This window comes from Electrona antarctica (genome assembly GCF_951216825.1).
Source record: "Electrona antarctica genome assembly, contig: scaffold_158, whole genome shotgun sequence".
NCBI lineage: Eukaryota > Metazoa > Chordata > Actinopteri > Myctophiformes > Myctophidae > Electrona > Electrona antarctica.
Window position 1 is genome coordinate 34482 of NW_027637821.1, and position 20527 is coordinate 55008.

The window sequence follows — 20527 nt, forward strand, 5'->3', positions numbered from 1 at the left end:
TTACTTGACTAAAAGGTAAAGAGTGATTTATTTTGATTTATTTATTCTGGATCCTTAGTCCTTGGTCCGAGGTCACGAATCTTGACTTGTCTCGAACCAGCATCCTCTCACACCATCAGCAACTGCCAGAACCACTGAGCCATCGTGGAATACTCTTAACCATGGATTTGGGGTAATTTTATCTTTTTGTTTTTTTGGAAGGGAAGACAAAAATAAATACAGTCTATTTTACCAATGCAAAGGGTGAAATATTGTCATAATGTACGTTGTGTTTGTTTTGGAAAGGAAAAACTGTTTTAATGTACTTTTTAGTGACGTTAGGGTAGATTTTGTTTAACAGTACTTGTGAGGACTCTCTCTCTCACACACACACACCAGAGACTGGCAGCTGATTGGCTCATTCAGGGTTGCCAGGTTGGTGGCTGTCAGGTTGTCTAATGCCTGCTGCATTGTGTGTGTGTGTGTGTGTGTGTGTGTGTGTGTGTGTGTGTGTGTGTGTGTGTGTGTGTGTGTGTGTGTGTGTGTGTGTGTGTGTGTGTGTGTGTGTGTGTGTGTGTGTGAACCAGCTACACTGGCATTTAAACACATTCATATTGTAACTGTTGCCACTATAGGTGATATAGTTTGCTTTATTCCTAAAAGGTACAAGTTCATAATGAAGAAGTTCATAATTAAGTCACCTTTACGTTTAAAACATTATTCCATGTATTTGTGTCAAGTTGTTGTAACGCTTTTATTTTGAAGAGTCAAAGTCATGTTCCGTGTCTCGTTTGGTCTGCTCATGTAAATTGGGTACACAGGTTTTTTGTGTAAGCAATCAAGCCACAAGCAGCTAGCAGCAGCAGGGTGCAGCAGCTCCGTTTGCACTGGTCACACAAAGAGACTAAGTTACAAGAGACTGTCATAAGAAAGGTTATAAGGACCTAAGACTGAAGAGATTCCCTTCTTTGTTATTTGCACGCAGCCAACGAGGTATTCGTTTTACTTTATTTTACTTTGGTAAAATGTTTGCATCTACATGCTGTGCATGTCATGTCGTAGAAGAAGAAGAAATGTTGGAGTTTGGAAGCGCTCGTTTGTATTAAGGGGTCGCGCTGCTGCCTCCTGCATTATGTGCAAATGCGAAACAGATGCATGCAGGGACGTTCAGTGACTTACGACGAGCGCTTCCAAACTCCAGCACTTAGAAAAAGAATCACTTGCACAGAATTTCTTGACAGAAAGTAGCTCATAACATGTCTACGGGGGATTTTTATGAAAAACAAGCTTTGCAGATTGAAAGAGAATAATTCAAGCTTGGACTACAGCTGCAATGTTGGTGAGTTTAACGTCGTTTAAGACAAGGAGATCGCAAACGCAAAATGATGAGTGGGGAGTGAATGGAGGGTATTGCAACTCTAGATTCATCCCATTATAAAAAAATCTAGAGTTGCAAATTGCGGCTATTCAAGGGACTGAAATGAGTTTGCTGCCAAAAACACAACACTGCATGATGTCACCTCAGCCGCGCTGTGTGTCAAGACATTTTATTAGCAACTACACACACCTGTCTGAGGTTGCTTGCCTCCAAAACAATTAAAGGGATTATGACATTAAAAAAAAGTGTTTGTAATTTTTCTTAATTTGTTAAGTTTACTGAGCTCAATTGCACCCAAAAAAACTGAACTTTTAACATGCAGTAGTATGTGCATGGTCTGGGGTTTTCTGGCTCAAACAAGTGCTCAGAGTTTTTTGCGGTTTGTGCTGTCACAGCCTGCAAATCCCATAGATGGCAATGGGATTTGCCAGCAGATGTCACTGTTTTCACAGTTTTGCCTGTTTTCATTGCAGCTCAAAAGGCTTCCAACCCCCAGAGAAAACTCCAGACCAGAGAAAATCCACTGAATGTTCAAAGTTCAGGTTTTTTGGGTGTAATTGAGGTCATACAACCTAAAAGAAAAAATATATATATGTTTTTTTTGTCTTCCAGAGCAACCAGAGCCCACATTACTCGTCACGCGCCCCAACGGCACAGAGCTGACGGTTGTGTCCTGCTCGGCGGTGTCCCGTCCCGCTCTGACAGTAACTCTGGAGGTTCCGTGCACACATTTAGGCTCTTCAAGCTACAGCAGCGTCCACTCAGTCAACGCCGACGGTACCGTCACAGTGAGCAGCACTGTCACACTGGACGGCTTCTGTAGCAGCAACGCTACACAGGTCCACTGTGTGGTCACTCTCTCCTCTGGCCTGGTGAAGGAGGTGACCCGTGTCATTTACTCTGACAGACAAGGTGAGAGACAGGGACGTGCACACACAGACATCAAAGGGGGCTTCAGCCCCTGCCCTTTTAACCGTCTGTAAAACAACTGCCCCTCTCCAGACCACGAATGCAGCATTTACTATGGTGAAAGAAATGCGAAATGCCACTCCTTTCCATGCCATACCGGAAGGCAGCATTCAGGACAATTGCTTTTTTCCGAAGTCTCCTGAACTTGGAACGTAGCATTTTGCGTTGAACAAATTTGTTTCGAAATCCATGTCGTACACCGCATCTCCAGTAGCTAAAGATTGCAGGGTTGCGCCCCGAAAATAGCTGATATACAAGCTCTCAACGCATCGCAGTGCGACGCATTGTGAGCTTGTAGATCTGCTATTTTCGCAATTTTTGTCCAAAAGTGCCCTCTTACAGGATTTCAGCCCCTGCCTCTCTAACACTCTCTGCACGTGCCTGGTGAGAGATGGATTTAACGCAGCACTGTGTAACTTTCCCCCTCTACCCCGGATTTGAACCCGGTTTCCTGAATGTCGGATCCCACAGCAGTGTTTGCATAGTGCTTAAGACAAAGGGAAATACTGAGAGAACGCACATAAGCATGTCCAATCATATCGACGCTGTACTCGACTATTGTTTTCCCGAGCAAATTACGTAGTATATTTAAATGAGTCTATATCATTACGCCGAAGCGCATTGGTCCTCCCTTTTTGTAATGCTCTTTGCCATGACTTAAACTTATAATAAAGGCTTTTTTCACCTCACTGGAACAGAGTGCCTTGGATCCTCTTCTTTATTTTCATGTTTTAACCTCGCCAACGAGCACCTGCATTCAGTTCAACAAACAAAGGACCACGGCAGCGCTCCCTTCTTCTATTCAACGTATAGTCTATATCATTGATTGATTGATTGAAAATGTTATTCACAGTATACAGAATGGGTGCATTTCAAATGAAAGCACAAGTCAATACAAAAACTGCCACGAGGACGAAACCATGACGTGTTTACATCAGGGTCCTCCACTTTCAATTCATCAGAACATTTAAATACATATATACGTCTATGAAAAACAGGAAATCATCATATAAAGAAAGTATATGACCCCCCCCCCCCAGTATGGGGGGGGGGGGGGGGGGGGTCATTGACCTTCATTGATTATGTACAGTAGATAGGTAGATATGTTACTAATTAATTAGTATTATTTTGTTTTGCAGATCTGTATGAGACATGTGAAGCAGATCAGAGAGGTTGCAGTAAGTTATTTTATTTTAATCAAGTGCATGCCTGTTTGATCCATGAGTGTATCATTGTAGGACATATAACTCTCTCATCTTTCCTCACCAGTTATCATGGTTATTTCCATTGGTGTTGCTGTAATCATCACAACCATCGCAGTTGGATTAGTCTTCAGACATAGAAAAAAAGAAACAAGGTAATAATCAGAATTTTAAGACCTTTAAATGAAATGTAAAAGGGACCATTACTGCATCAAACATAATGAACAAACTATATATAAAAAGTAAAACTGGTCAAACATTGGCCAAATTGTAAAATAACCATTGTGAAAATAACCGACAACCCCAATGCAAGGCGTTGTGAGCTTGTAGATCGGCTATTTTCACAATATATAATTATGTGGAACTGAGTCAAAGTAAATGTAATGCCTCAACTCCTACAATTCCAACTGCGAGCTTGTCAGGGTTGGAGGTCGACCCCCCCAGTTCAAATATAATTACTTTGGAGGGAACCCGGCCTGAAACGTTTGAGAAACACTGGACCCTGATGAAGAAGACCATGTGGGTTGGACATAAAGTTATTAAATTAAACTTTATTTTGGATTTATTTTTGCCTTTCTGCATCTGAACATGACAGTATAGGCCTACTGACTGTTGTTTAAAGATGGAGTGCCACAATTTTTGTATTCTTCCAGTTTTTCATGTGTCTATGAGGTGACAGTACTTCATTAGACACCCTGGAGTCGTTTTTATGTGCAATGGTGTATTAACTTTGTATTTAGGGTTTCTTCCTGGAGGCTGAACCCTTGACAGTCAAACGGGCCAATGAAATGAACAGTAATATAATGATATCACACTATCAGCCCCTCCCTTAACCCCTCCCCCTTTATCATACAACTACAGCTGTGGGTGCGGCTTCAGTTCAGGTGGATCACCCCCCATCACCACCCACCAGTCAAACCAGGCATACTTAATGAACTGGTGGGCGTGTCCACATAAAAGCATGATTTTAACAAATACTGTACACTTTTTGGAAAAAGTTCTTCCTCCTTATATTAGAAATAATACCTGATGATCATGTTTTAACCTCTCCTGTATAGGTCAACCAATGACGGCGAAATGAAACAGATTCCCCAAGAGTTATAAGACAGTTAAACACCAGACTACTCTGTCCATCTGTCTGTCCATTGGTGTACCTTCTAGGCAATCATGCTCCATTTTGAATGACGACGTGTTCAGCCCGTTTTTCTCCCTCGTTTCTTTCTGGGACAAAGACGCCTTTCGTCTCTGACAACATTGAACCCCCAACCCCATGCTATTTGACCGGGAGGTGAATATGAATGCAGTTATACTGGACTTTGTTGTGTTTATGTTATGTGTGATCTCTAGTTCAGCATCAAATTAATATCTCATTCAGAAGTTAGGTCTACTGTCGCTGTGTGTTCATTTCTCTTCTCCCTTTCTCTGCATCTGTGTTTAGCATTAAAGGCTGCATTTCACCGCTGGAAGAAACTGCAGTCACTCAATGCTAATAGTATTTGTAGATATAGCAGTAGCACAAGTAAAAATTTGCACTCTATGGACAGAAGAATAACCAAGTCTGTGTGTGTGTGTGTGACTGGATTGTTGAATTCCTACAATGACCATAATTCAGTCAGACAACTCACGAATAGATTTTGTGTTTACTTTTATTCTTTTTTACAGGTTAATACAGACAGGCAATTCAGTCAAAACAGTTCAGTTTTTTTCCCCTCCCCTGTACCGCACCCCCCTCCCCCCGTCCAGAGACAGCAAACAGATGCAAGGATAGATTATATATGCACAAAATGTATATAGAGAATAGGATAGCACACACATACACAGATAACAAAAAAAATACAAAAAACAAAACAAAACAATAAAGGCACTCACAAATAGATTGAACCAATATTTATTGTAGAATGAGAATGAGAATAGTGTGCATATGATATTTGACTTGGCGTTCGGCTCTACTGCATTTTCTCCCTGCTCGGCGCAATTAAACACCATCATAAAACATTAAGAGCAGGGAGATAGATATACAATAAAACCCCAAGGGGAGCATAAATAACAGAGCCCACTGGTGGTGCTGGTTCTTAAGCTCTGCGCAGCTTAAATTCCGAGTTTTTAGACAGCTGGTGGATGGAAAAGAAGCTCCACCTCCGCAGACTTTTTGCGCGACGGCCAGATTCCCGGGTTTTTTTCATAGTGCCGACACCTCTCCAGAAGTGTAATTTTGAGAAAGAGAGATCTGATGTCGGCCCTCACCCGCAAACATTTCTATCGACTGTGGCAAGGACAATCACGGGCGGGGCCGGACCAGGCTCCAATCACAATATGCTAATAATATATACTAATATAATAATAGTAATAGTAATAGTAGTTGGAAGCTATATTTCACAATGTCACCCAAAAAGAAGGGGCCGCCTCCCAAACCAGTCGAGCAACAGATCACGGAACTCGAGGTTCAGCTGCACACGACAAAGAAGCTGAGGAACTTAGTGCAGCTGGGCCGGGACCGCTCGGCCGATGGCCTGGCCCAGGCCAGGAGGCAGGTCTCCAAGGACGCCCTGAGGACCAAGGAGGCTGAGCTGGAGGAGGCCGAGCTGGACCACAAGGCGCTCATCGACGAGTACAACGTGCGCATCGACCAACTGAATGCCGACCACCAGGCCACCGTCGCCGAGGAGAGGGCACGGTGCGCACGGACCGGCGAGCACATGCAGCGCGAGCACGACGAGCTGGAGACCCAGCTGCGCGGCTGCATCCGGGAGCTGAAGGAGGAGCGCAGGGAGCAGCACCTCGCCTGCGAGGCGCTGGAGAGCGAGCTGCACCGCAAGCACGAGGAGGAGAAGGCCGAGCTGCGGCGGCGGTACGCCGAGCGGGTCCGCGACACGGACGACAGGTACAAGGTGAAGGAGCTGACGCGGGAGCGGCTGCAGGACCTCCGCAGGCGGAGGGAGGTCAGGTGGCAGGAGGAGCAGTTCAACTTCCGCATCTCCCTCCTGCTGGGGGAGTTCCGGGAGATCCGGGCCCAGTACAACATCGTCAAGCACCAGACGGTGCACCAGCTGAAGGAGCAGGTGGACCATCTGCGGGGCGTGGCGAAGCAGCGCGAGGAGAAGATGGCCGAGGTGGTGGAGCAGAACAAGGGGTTCGCGGCAGAGCTCCGCAAGCTGCAGGCCAAGGCGGACGCGGATGACCGCTCGTTCCAGCAGCAGGTGCGCGACTACGAGAACGAGATGGCCAAGATGGCGACGCTGCGCGCGCGCATCCGGGCCAGCGCCAAGGATGCCACAAGGATCGAGGCGGCGCACCAGGAGCTGCTGCAGGTGTACAACGTGGCCAAGGTGGAGAAGGCGGAGCTGGACAAGAAGTACATGCTGGCCCTCCAGGAGATGCAGAAGGTCCTGTGTCTGAGCGGCCCCGTCAAGATGGGAACGGGGAACGCGGCGTCGTCCCCCATCGTATCGCCCCCGGGCATGGTTCAAATGATTGGGGAGGTTTGACTCAGTATAAAGAAGGATAGAGACTGAACTGGCGTGAAGCTTCCCCCCCCCCCCCCCCCCAGTGGCATTTTGAAGCACCCGGAAGAACCGTCTCAGAACGTCTACTTCCGCATTTGACCACCACATTTTGGTGGTCAAATGCGGAAGTGCAACCGAGTGCTCAATGTTAAAGCCCAGCTGCACGGGGTTTCCCGGTGATGAATTCACGGGTCCGCCTGTAGTCCCTCCTCTTACCACTAGGGCCCAGTGCTTCAACGTTGAAGAGCCTCACTGGGGCCTTGGGTTTGACCGCGCACACACACACACACACACACACACACACACACACACACACACACACACACACACACACACCCCTCCTAATTAACAATCGGATCCTCGGACCAAATGAGTTAAAAACAACAGGTCAGGGTTTAAAGTATGTATATATCCTTCCTGTCTGTAATATTCAAAAAATAATATTGCCCATATCCATGCACTGAAGACTGAAGTGGACCATACCATTTCTTAACATTAATATTACTACTACTACTAATAATAAAATTATAATAATGAAAACAATAATAATCACAATATAATCACAATAATAATGTTAGCGCCGTTCAAGAAACGCAAGAAGACGCTTTTATTACAGTAAAACAAAGAAAACAATACAAAACTATAGCAGTTCAAAGCCTAGGTTTGAGCAGATGCCTTTTTGTGGCGGAATCGAATGAGTTCAGCGTCGGCGGCGTTTCAAGTCTATGTCGGGTCAAAGTTCCCGAGGATGGCGGCCGCCGCAATGAAGGCTCTGTTGCCAAAGAAGTTTCCGGAGTCTGAGAGTGAGGGCCGGAGTCTGGATATGTTTCATTTCAAGGTGGTCGAAGGTGTTTTTGGCGATGGATTTTAAATGTGACTGGAAGGACAGGGTGGAATCCAAGCATGACGGGTTGCAGATGGCTGGAAGATTGGGAGATACTAACCGGAGGGGTCCAAGCACAGAGCCCTGAGGCTGATTGGGGCTGGGGAATAACTGGGGAGGAACTATAGAGCCAGGTTCAGCCAGTAGGTATTGAGGTCATCAGCGTCCAAACCTGGGGTTTTGAGGACATGGGTGACTGAGGCGATATCAATATAAATATACTGTAGCTTATGGCCTAATGACTTTTTCCAACAACAAACGCGCTGCTACCAGACGGCTTTCAACGGTTCCCTCCAACTTGCGATCCGACTCGACGGTGCACCCACCGCCCATTCAACACCAGATTCCCGGAAACTGACACATTCCGACACCGACAGCAGCAGTAGCTCAGTGATAGAGGGGCCGGTAGAACAGCCGATTGGGAAACCGTGTGGTGGACCAGTTCGATCCCAGGCTCCCCCTGAGTTAGTGTCCTTGAGCAAGACCCCTAATTGCTCCCGATGTGCAGGTTGGTTGGTGGGTGCCTTGCGTGGTTTCCTCCACCATCGGTGTATGAATGTGTGAATGTAATGCACGATAGAAGCGCTATATAAATGCAATCGGTGTGGTGGAGAGCTACCTTAATGTGAGCTACCCCTCACATGGACTTCAAGCAAAGGCCAGACAGTGGTCATCATGGTGAACTTCTGGTCAGACAAAGGAGGAGCCAGGCCGCGGCCGCCGGAGTCCACGCGTATTATTGTTAGATGCTCGTTTACTATATAGAAGAGATGCTTAAAGTCCTTCCATTTGTTTTTTGTGGTTGGACAGCCTGTTGGGTTTGCCCCTCCCTCCCGGAACATCTAGATTCTTCTCCTTGAACCGCTTTATGCTCGTTCTCGACTTGTTCTTTTTTCTTACTTTGATTTGTTTTGTCTCGACAATTTTAAGAATGTCATTTAGATGTCAGACCTGTTAAGACCATGCAATGAATGCAATTTAGATGAACATTTAGCTTAACATTTAGCTTAACATTTAGCTGCCTTGTTAAGCGGTCGGGTGGGAGACATTCAGAGCATGTTTAGGATCAATGGAACTAACATCAAGTTCCTATTCAGGAACATTGTAAAGGAATAGTGCCATAACATTTTCCCCCCACATTATTTATTTTAATATTGATGTATTATTATTAATTAATATTAGCGGTGCACAATATAAATCGGTAGCATATCGAAGCGGTATCGATATCGGCAGATATGACCCTGCAAATAATCGGAGATCGGATATCGGTCATGATTTATTAATCGTGCACCCCTAATTATTACAATCTGGGTGTTTTGGGGGTGTGCTCGCTTGCGATATCCTCACGAGCCACCAGAGGGCACTGGCCGACGAGGTTGAGAGCCAGTGGTTTAGGTTCTTATGAGACGATCCACCTTGTTCTGCAGTGTTGTGTAAATGTATGATCTTTTTTTTGCTTGCTTACACATTACACATCAAACATTTTCGTGTCAAGGACCCCCAGAAATATATGTAATTGGCCGCCTACCCCCCCCCCCCCCCCCCCCCCCCCCCCGGCCCATCTGAAAATGTTGTTCCAGGGACCTCCCCGGAAGCAAAGATTTAAGCTAAAAACGTCCTGAAAGAATATATATTCAAAGATTTGCGCCACATTGTCAAGATTTTTCAAAACATTGCAGATCTACAAAGCTCGTAGTGCGGCACTTGGCGCTATGAGCTTGTAGATCTGCTATTTTTCAATAGCTAAAGTATAACATAATGAAAAAAATAAAAAATAAAACAAAATAAAAACAAGGCAACTACTGAAATATATAATATATTAGGAAGTATGAACTATACTTGTTGAGGGGCAGCTTTAGTCCTCACACGTCTCATATTTGCCATTGACATTGAAAGGAGAAATTAGGTCATGTGCTTCAAATATGATGTAAATTTGTGGCAACACAAACATTAAATGCCATTGACAATGAAGGGAAACTTTACGTCGTATGTAGACGAGCAAATCGGCTAACCAATCACATAAGTTGTTCATGAGATGATGTGTGATGATGATAAGAGCGCCCCTCACTTCACACGGGTGTGATTTTTTTTATAATAATAATGACTTCTTTTTTCAGTTCAACAAAAAATTTAAACAATTCAAATTTAAAATCCATGAAAAAGGTACAGTATCAGTCACCAGAACCAGGGACATGTGTTTTCAATGGGTCTGACGTGCTGGATGGGCTTATGCACTGTCGGTCTGATCAACTGAATCAAATAAATCAAATAAATATTGAATCGAGAAACTTAAAAACTGCACACAAAAAAAGCCCTACTAGAATGGCCCCAGGTGTCTCTAATACACCTTGCTTATATGGGCTTAAAGCCCATATAAGCTCATAACTTGCATTGTTGTGAGCTTGTAGATCACAACTTGTAGATCATTGCTATCTTTAGTCAAATGTTTGCCTCCAGAATACAGGCTCCGCCTTTTTGTTAACTAATTGCCAATATAGTAACAGACCAAACAACTTAATCAATAAAGCCCCTACAGATAAATCAAATAAGCAGACCCTTTTAATTTATTTTTTATTAATGTTTTGGGGAGGAAAATTGCCCCAGGAGAAGGAGTTTAAAGGACAACTTTGTTTTTTTTCAACCACGGTTCATGTTTTAGGTTGTTATTAGAGAACGTAATAGATGAGTATTATTATTTTTGTAATTTGCTGCTTTCTTTAATTTTAGCGATTTTAGGTAATTTTGACAGGGGGCGGGGGCATTCGAACATGGGGCTAAATATGTATTTTTTTTACACAATTTTATGGCGATTTTTTTATTATTATTATTTACTATTGTTCTACTAGACCTGAGTAAATTACATCTGGCCACAGGAGTTGATTTCCGTGTGTCTGAACATAGAACTGACTACTAGGGGGCTGCCATACTGTGCGTTATAGGCTCAATGTCAGTTTGTCACCTCCTCCATCACATTGAATAGATCCTGTGATCTTTTGTAGCCAAATGTAATTTACCCAGGTCTAGTAGGACTATAGTAAATTATCGCCATAAAACTGTGTGAAAGAAATACATATTTAGCCCCATGTTCGAATGCCCCCGCCCCCCTGTCAAAAATAGCTAAAATCGCTAAAATGAAAGAAAGCAGTAAATTAAAAAAATCACACCCGTGTGAACTGAGTGGTGCAACTACACATTTATTGTTATAGTTACTGTACATTATGTCAGTGACGTCACATACTAACCATAGCAACCATGCTCGTTTTTTTGGTTGCTAACCATAGCAACCATGCTCGTTGTTTTGGTACGAACAAACACGGGTACACGGGTACAAAGCCAGTTGTTGGAGTGGTTTGCACCACTCAAAAATATATAGGCTACTCATCTTTTACCTTCTCTCTAATAAGAACCTAAAACATGAACCTTGGTTGAAAAACACTGTTCACTTGTATGATAGACAACACCATGTGTCCAGGTGAATACAATGGGATCTTATACTTTTCTCCTGTATGACAGAAAGGGCCGATTCATACTCCTATTTTACCTCTGTAGTGCCGAAATGATTTTAGCTCATCAGAAATTTTCAGTAGCACCGAAGAGACGACTTTAGGACGGTACCCGCCCCCCGAACCTCAAATGACGTCACATTGTAGGCTCTACAGAGCCGAACCGACTTTTATTCGGCTCTAAAATAGGAGTATGAATCGCGCCATAGACAACACTGTGCTAAAGTTTATAGACTTACTTTTCTCCTGTATGATAGACAACACCGTGTTCAGGTGGGGTTTGAGTTCGTGTTCGATCAGTTCGATGCTGCCCAGGACTCTGATGGAGCCTAAAGCGTTGTTCAGCTCTTCTGTGGAGGAGGAAGAGACAAACGCATAAAAAAAATCACACCCATGTGAAGTGAGGGGCGCTCTTATCATCATCATACATCATCTCATTCCGGCCAATCACAATTTGCGAAATTGTGTCCTCACTTTTGTCTTCAATGTTTGTGTTTACACAAACACTCAAAACGTACCATTCATTGTCAATGGCATTCAAAGTTTGTGACAATGTTTGTGTTTACACAAAATCTCAAAGCTAGGGGGGGAAAATAAGCGGTACAGGGGTGTTATAGATAGGTGCTCTGTGGTCATACAGGTAAGAACATGAATAAAATATGTGGCGGGGGGGGGGGGGGGAGCACTACTTTGATAACACATTATTTTAAAGTAAACATATATACTATCTGTCAATGTTCAGATCATCTGTGCACGCGGGGAAGAGACAGATTATCAGACAAACACTGGTGATACACACAATGTCCACAAGGTGGCACACTGTACTGCACTGTGTTCACTGGTAAAGCACAGCTCATGAATTGACTTATAGATTACAGCATTCTCCAACTATTTATCTCCCCTCCTATATTCAGCTACAGTGTCGATTTTCATCTTACACAAATATTACATTCCCATTGATAATGAATGGAGAATTTACATCATACTAGAGCGGTGCCCGTTGGAGCCTCTACAGCGATAGAGGCACCGCTGTTGGAACGATGCAAGTTGGAAATGCATCTTGTAGATCTGCTATTTTTCAATAGCTAAAGTATAACATAATGCTTTAGTTAAAACACCAAAAGGGGTTCCCGTCCAGAACTTCAGGTGGTTAGAAAACACTGATGTAAAAGTATCCCTATATGGTCTGACTCTACACAGTGGTATATATACCGTCTGGGATGTAGGGATCCAAGCGTCTGTCCACCCGCAGCGCTGTGGGGGTGACGGGACGGTCAGGGTGGCCCATCCTGTGCAGAGCTCTGCAGTGGCAAAACAAAAGTGTTCACATCCATGATCCATACAGTAACCAACACAGCATGTTTCACCCACTTTACAATCTGCAGGTTTCATTATTATCATCATCATCATCATCATTATTTTGGTAGTTTAATTTAGATAATTTTCCTGATTGGATGAAATTGGTGACCCCTCCCCATAGCCCTATAGAGCGTCGCAGTCCCGCCTCCTACCCTGGACCAGGAAATGAAACCCAATGCATTTTTCCCATTGACATTTCTTAAAGTATTTATTTAAAGACGGTTACGCCGCGGACAAAGCCAACTCGAGTCGTGACAACTCATGACAACACAAACAATATTTTGGACCAAACAAATAATTACAAAGAAGAAAAACAACAACAAAAGTGTTGTAACCTGCCGTTTTTTTCTTCTTTCTAATTATTTGTTTGGTCCAAAATATTGTTTGTGTTGTCATGAGTTGTCACGACTCGAGTTGGCTTTGTCCGCGGCGTAACCGTCTTTAAATAAATACTTTAAGAAATGTCTATGAGGAAAATGCATTGGGTTTCATTTCCTGGTCCAGGGTAGGAGGCGGGACTGCGACGCTCTATAGAGTGCTTCAAGAACACTGGGCATAGCAGTGGGTGTGGTTTTCTGGTTCCACTGAAAAAAATCGGCCATTAATTTTTCCCCCAAAGAGCATTACAAAAATATTTTTATATCAATGATTGTAAGCCTATATAATCAAGCCATCCAGGATTCTGGTGAATCGTGACCATAAAGTATTTGATTCTGTGAAAAAATTTAAACCCGCTAAAAAACCACTAATTAAATATTAAATTATTCATTTTCACAGGATCAAAAGGTTTCAAAGGATCCTGGGTTGATGTAAACTGCAGTGAGTACGGTGTGGCGTTACCTTGGCGACATTGATGATGATGATGTCAGGAATGTGCAGGTCGGCAGCGACAGGTGAGTCCTTTCCCGATCACGTCAGCCTCATCTGCCTTCTGTCTGTGAAGGAGAGTAGAAACGTTTTAGTACCGAGTGGTAAAGGGACGTGCAGAGAGTGTTAGAGAGGCAGAGGCTGAAATCCCGTATAAGAGGGCACTTTTGGACAAAAATAGCGAGCTTGTAGATCTGCTATTTTCGGGGTGCAACCAATCGCTCTTTAGCTAGTGGAGATGCGGTGTAGCGACATGGATTTCTAAACAAATTTTGTTCAACGCAAAATGCTGAGTTCAAGTTCAGGGAAAAAAAGGAATTTTTCCTGAATGCTGCCTTCCGGCATGGTATGGAAAGGAGTGGCATTTGCATTTCTTTCACCATGTACTAAATGCTGCATTCGTGGTCTGGAGAGGGCAGTTGTTTTACAGACGGGTAAAAGGGCAGGTGCTGAAGCCCCTTTGACACTTGTATGAACAATACAGTTATATGTGCTTCAGACATCAGTGATCAGTACACTATCAATTTAAACTAACTAAATATTTAATTTGCTCTAAAATAATCACATTTCTATCTTTTAGTGACTTTAATCAAATCATAAAAACTGTATTCTGCACTGTGGTCATCATAGGCATAATGCATCAAGACATTACAACAGATGTCTTTCCCACAGCACCATCTGTCTATATGACAAATTTGACAATGTAGATCATTGTCATAGGGGTCCTGGAGGGAGTTTCAGGGGGTCCCCGGCAGCTAAACGATATAGTTAGGATTAGGAACCAAATGGACCCTTATAGGTCTGTAACTCTGAGTGTTGGAACCAAATGGATGGATTTTACAATATGAATCGGGGTCCCAGAGATAGAAATGCCATTAAATGGGGGGATCGTAGCCTAAAAATGCATGTCAAACTGGGCATCCTTAAAATGAAAATGGTTGAGAATCACTGCTAGAGAATCACTGCTTCTCTTATGGGGGTCCCTGGCATAGCTTTTCAAATGGGGATCCGTGGGCTAATAATAAATGTCGATTTGGAGGTCCTTGGATATGAAAACGTTTGAGAACGTTCATGTTTTATCTTAATTGGTTCATGTTTTAGCTTAATTGTTATTAGAGAAAGTAAAAGATGAGTGTACTTTTTTTTTCATTTGCTGCTTTCTTTTGTTGGGGCTAAATATGTATTTTTAATAGCGATTTATTTTTTTTAATATCTACTATAGTCCTACTAGACCCCAGGAAATTCTGGCCACCAAAGATCACAGGATCTACTGAATGTGAAGGGGTGACAAACTGACATGTTGAGCAGTAGCCTACAACACAGTATGGCATCCCCCTATAGTACCCCCCTTCACATTCAGTAGATCCTGTGATCTTTTGTGGCCAGCTGTAATTTCCTGGGGTCTAGTAAGACTATAGTAAATAATAAAAGAAATCACACCCGTGTGAACTGAGTGGTGTAAGGTCTTATATAGCCTGATCAGCTCTGATCTGACGTCATGTCTGACGTAATGAAATCACACCCAGATGGACTGGGTGACTGTAGAAACCATGCTCATTTTTTTAGCACAGACAGACAGACAGACAGACACGTAAACTAACAAAGCCAGTCGTAGGAGTGGTTTACACCACTCAAAAAATAAATTGCTATAAAATTGTGTTTTAAAAAAAAGATATTTAAGCCTGAATGCCCCGGCCCCTGTTAAAAATAGCTAAAATCGCTAAAACGAAAGAAAAATGGAAAGAATAATAATAACACTCATCTTTTACTTTCTCTAATGACAACCTAAAACATGAACCTTGGTTGAAAAAAAATAAAGTTGTCCTTTAATATAATATAAATGCTGTTCCTACCTGGTGAAGTTGAGGTAAATTTCATGAGACTGTGTTGCTTGTATAGGGGTGAACACGGCAGGTCCTTTCATGGACGGAGCTGGAACACCATAGCCTTGTTGTTGTCAGTGTAAAAACGGTGTTGTTTTCTTTCCGTTTAGACTGCCTGGCTGGAGGGTGTTTACCTGCTGGTCCAGCTGGCTGCCTGGCTACTTCTGTCTAGGCTTTACGCAGATTAAATCTTTTCCCAAGCTGCTGTCGCCTCTCTCTCTCTCTCTCGTGCATCTGTCATCTCTGATCCTGGACGGTGAACAACAGGTGTGTACGGGATTTAGGACCGACGACTCGGCCCGTGAGAACTGTCCGAAGAAGATCCCCCGCAAAGTATTTCAGCTTTCTAGACTCCATCACGCCAACCTTCCGGTTCGTTTGGAAGGCCTTCCCTCTATTGACTGCCATATATATAGGGCAGCATACCTGGCTGAATGGGTACCTGTTTTAAACTGCAAGTTATGGTCATTAAGGCCTATCACTTTATTAAGTGTTTCTGGTAATGTTATTGTCCTCATTTTGTATGTTCATGGCAAAAAAAAGAATACAAAAAAAGACAAAAATGTCCACACAAGCCAGCGATGACCCCTGCTAATATAATATGCGATTTGTGAAAAAAGAGGGACAAACTATTTTTGAAGTTTGTACAGTATGTATTTTCAGGTATCCAGGCTTCAATACGTATATGCTTTATGCCCATGTTTATGCCTAAAAGAAAACATACTATGTTTTTAATTGTGCAATTTGAAGGAAGCTTGCCTTGTCGTTCCCTGAAGTAAATTGTTATACGACAATAGAGCAGTCAGGCAAATATATATTTAAATTATTGTTTTCATTCATCTATTAATGGCCTTCTGCAGTGGCTTTCAACCAGTGGTCAGAGGACCACCAGTTGTCCTTGAGGGGGTTCCAGGTGGTCCCCAGCTAAATGATGGACTTGGTAACTAAATGGACCCATATCTTTTAAATCTTGATAGCGTAAAATGAAACCAAATGGACCCTTGTTTGGTTTCATTTTACACTCTCAAGAGTTAAAGTATTGTTAGACATCTGCATTACTTAAAAAGCACCACTTTTCAACCTATCTTCATATAGTAGATCCTCACTAATAATCATGATAAAATGGCACAATTTCTTTCTACTCAGTCTGTGTCTCATAGCAGGGCTGTGGGCAGTTCAGAAACCTGTCCACCAGTGACATAGTTGTTTTTTCAGGAATAGAAAGCCTGCAGTTTCTATTAGCTTTGATTCCCCATCGATAAATGGTGCATTTTATATAGAGCCTTTATCCAAGGCGCTTAATAGATTGTGCATTCACACACACATTCATACACTTTTACATAGATTGTGCATTACATTCACCCATTCACACACACATTCACACAGCGATAGCGGCAGGAAACCATGCAAGGCACCAACCAGAACATCAGGAGCAATTAGGGGTTCAGAGTCTTGCTCAAGGACACTTCAACACCAACTCTGGGGGAGCCCACAGGTTTCCAACTGGCAACCTTGCGGTTACCATCCAGCCACTCTACCCCTGAGCCACTGCCACTCGATGATGTCACTGGTGGACGGGTTTCTGAACTGCCCACAGCCCTATATGAGACACATAACAGAGTAACAGAGTAGAAAAAAATGGTGCCATTTTATCATGATTATTAGTGAGGACCTATTATATGAAGATACATTGAAAAGTGGTGAAGTGGTCCTTTAAGTTAATTTACAAGAAGTCTACACAATTAGAGAGTGTAGTAGAATTGTAATTTTGATCAACGTTTGCCTGTTATCTCTCCTAATGGTACCACATCAACACAGGATGGAAATGTGTAGATAGATATTCTTCAGTTTTGGGTCTGCAAGGCTAAATCTCATCAAATGGTGGTCCGTGTGAAAAGGGTTGAAAGCCACGGCCTACTGCGTTGCACAACAAGGTCACGCTAAACTAGCGAAAATAGTCAATCTACTACAAGCTTAGCTCACAACAACCCATTAATGTAAAGTTTACTTTAACCCATTCTGGGTGGGAACGCCTTTTGGTGTTTTAAGCATTATGTTATACTTTAGCTACGAGCTTGTACATCTGCCATTTTTGAAAAATCGTGAAAATGTCGCGCAAATCTTTGAATATATATTCTTTCAGAGCAAACGTTTTTAACTCAAATATTAGCTTCTGGGGGGTCCGTGGGATAACATATTTTCAGATGGGGGTCGGCTGCCTAATACGGATAATTCTGGGTGTCCTTGACATTAAATATTTGAGCACCACTGACATAGAAACATAGGTTTTTCAGAAAACTGTCAGCCGTCCTCAGGTTTAAATGAGTTAAAGTGGTCCAATCTCTCTGTGCGTTTTATAAATATTATAGGCCTATTAATGAAAACAAGAGCTTAATTGTGACTAAATAAGAACTATACTGGATCCATTGGAACATTATGTTCTTTTCCATTTCTGAAAAATAGAGATTTTGACCTTAACTTTTCAGACATACAAGGTTCGACAAACAAGACTTCTGCCCGACATTGATACTTTACTTTTGCATTTGATGTTGAAGGACTCCCTAACAGAAAATAATGACCAATTAAAACATCAAAGCCAACAGTCAACTATTACTAGTAGAAAAAAAATAAAAAATAAAGTAGTCTTACTGAAGGTAGACCGAAGGAAATGCAGTCACACGTGAATGTTGCTCCTAATAATTATGCAACACATTCTCACCGCCAACTTGCGTCGTCGCATTATTTATCGTCTCCGTCGGGTGGCAACCTCATAATGTCCAAAACTGTTAGTTTTCACGATTCGAATTCAAAAGCATCAAAAGTAGCAGATCGACAAGCTGAAAACGTGGCGCTTTGCACCGCGATTTGAGCCTGTAGATCTGATGTAGACCCCTTTTGGTCTTTTAAGCATTATGTTATACTTTAGCTATTGAAAAATAGCAGATCTACAAGCTCATAGCGTGGCACCGAGTGCCGCGCTACGAGCTTGTAAATCTGCTATTTTTTGAAAAATCGTGAAAATGTGGTGCAAATCTTTGAATATATATTCTTTCAGAGCGAACGTTTTTAACTCAAATCGTTGCTTCTGGGGAAGGGTCGGGTCCCTCGAACAACATATTTTCAGATCGGGTCGGAGGCCAAATACATTTTACATTTCTTTGGGGCTCCTTGACATGAACCACTGACATAGAAACATAGGGTTTTTCAGAAAACTGTCAGGATTTAGAAGGCATTTGTAGAATCGTCCTCAGGTCTAAATGGGTTACGTGTGACGCTGCTGTAGTGGTGATCAAATAGGGCAGTGGTTCTCAACCAGTGGTCTGGGGACCATCCAGTGGTTCTTGAGGGGGTTCCAGGTGGTCCCCAGCTAAATGATGGAGAGTTGGTAACCAAATGGGCCCTTATAGATCTTTAACTCTTGAGAGTGTAACATGAAACCAAATGGACCCAGCGTACAGGTCCATTTGGTTTCCTGTTACCCTCTCAGTTATTTTTTAAACATCTGCATAACTTAATTTACAAGAGGTCTACGCAATTAGAGAATGTAGAAGAATTGTTATCTTTGATCAACGTTTGCCTGTTATCTCTCCTAATGGTACCTGCAGTGCCACATCAATACACCATGGAATTGTGGACAAAATCCAACAATATCAAAATAATGCTCTAGTTTGGGTCTGACGTCTTGAGAGGCTAAATGTCATCACATGGTGGTCCGTGGCTCAAATAATGCCGAATAAATAATGGGCCTTGAAATGAAAAAAGGTTGAAAAACACTGAAGTAGGACGTTCATTTACAAAAGAAAACTCATAAAAAGTGAGAATATGGAGATAAGGTTTCTGCCCGACAGCAACGATATAGATATATATAGAGCACCGAAGTCCTGACGTCAAATGTGCTGACCTCATTACATTTTGGCAAGTTGCTATGGCCAAATTTAGCCCAATGAGTGTTTTTATGCAAAACTAATGCTTGGAATGGCTTCAGCATCATGACAACAACCTAGTTTGATATGTCACATGCTACTTAAAGCATAAGGAAATTTAGAAAATATTGCCTTATAATAGGATGTCAATGGTGGCCATACTGTACAGGCCATTTTCAACACTTTCCCCTCTGACAATTCCAGGCAACTTTCTTTCTGTTATTCAGGATATATTGAAGATGCAAAATCAGTTGAGTTTTTTTATTTTGCAATTAGTTAGAGGTCAAATTTCATTATTACTGGACTAATAGGGGGGATTTTAGATCTCTTCATATAAGAACTGTGTTTGAAAAATAAACCGATCATCCCGGCCTTTTCACTCATGTGGATATGAAGCATCGACTGAAGGTGGAAATGTACCCCCCTGACAGAAAGGCTGGGATGATCGGTTCATTTTTCAAACACAGATCTTATATGAAGCGACCTAAAATCCCTCTATGGGGATTTCAATGCAAATAAAAAAAATCACACCCGTGTGAACTGAGTGGTGTAAGGTTTTATATAGCATGATCAGCTGTGGTCTGACGTAATGTCTGACGTTAAAGATCTTTGGCTAGGTAGACTCGTCTTCTGATGTGATGATTTGTGACCATGAAGTTGATTCAGCTGGAGTTTTTGTCCGATGTGAGGTATTATATAAGGTAAGGTATTATATAGCCTGATCAGCTCTGATCTGACGTAATGAAATCACACCTGGATGTGATTTCACAACTGGCTTTTTTTGTGCAGAGAAAATGACCACGGTTGCTACGGTCATCCAGTTCACCCGGGTGTGATTTAATTACGTCAGAAATTATTTTGAACATAGCAACCATGCTCATTTTTTTCTGCACACAAAAGCCAGTTGTAGGAGTGGTTTACACCACTCAAAAATACATGAACCTGTGTACTGGCGCCCTCTACTGAAAGTGACGTCAGACTTCGGTGCTCTATTGTCCTTGCCCCAAGATCTGTAGACCTTCTTCAATACAGTACCTGAAATAGGTACGTGATAGGCAGGCAGGCAGCCCACCTATCG

At 42.6% G+C, this 20527-nt stretch overlaps 2 protein-coding genes across 3 annotated transcripts in view; both read left to right on the forward strand.

Moving 5' to 3' along the window:
• The first annotated feature begins 1198 nt into the window (after nt 1-1198).
• Nucleotides 1199-15695, forward strand: LOC306918631 (uncharacterized protein). Of its 2 annotated transcripts, XR_013789359.1 has the most exons (6): nt 1199-1318; nt 1970-2269; nt 3466-3504; nt 3596-3683; nt 13554-13669; nt 15637-15695. XR_013789359.1 is itself a non-coding variant. In XM_079531522.1 (5 exons), the coding sequence occupies exons 1-5, from the start codon at nt 1255-1257 to the stop codon at nt 4630-4632; spliced, it is 537 nt and encodes a 178-aa protein (XP_079387648.1). In that variant the 5' UTR covers nt 1199-1254; the 3' UTR covers nt 4633-4733. The 2 variants fall into 2 exon arrangements, 1 of the variants encoding a protein (XP_079387648.1); XM_079531522.1 differs by lacking the exons at nt 13554-13669; nt 15637-15695 and adding an exon at nt 4587-4733.
• LOC306918632 (uncharacterized protein) overlaps nt 13648-20527 on the forward strand; it is a gene marked incomplete at its 5' end in the record, with an annotated part of 36605 nt that continues 29725 nt past the window's right edge. Inside the window, one exon of the mRNA XM_079531523.1 lies at nt 13648-13669. Coding sequence (XP_079387649.1) covers nt 13648-13669 — 22 coding nt within the window. The remainder of the gene's footprint in view (nt 13670-20527) is intronic.

Coding starts and splice junctions, on each gene's coding strand:
- LOC306918631 (XM_079531522.1), top strand. CDS start 1,255: ATGAAAAACAAGCTTTGCAGATTGAAAGAGAATAATTCAAGCTTGGAC. Junction 1,319..1,969: donor GGACTACAGCTGCAATGTTG/GTGAGTTTAACG, acceptor TTTGTCTTCCAG/AGCAACCAGAGCCCACATTA. Junction 2,270..3,465: donor CATTTACTCTGACAGACAAG/GTGAGAGACAGG, acceptor TTTGTTTTGCAG/ATCTGTATGAGACATGTGAA.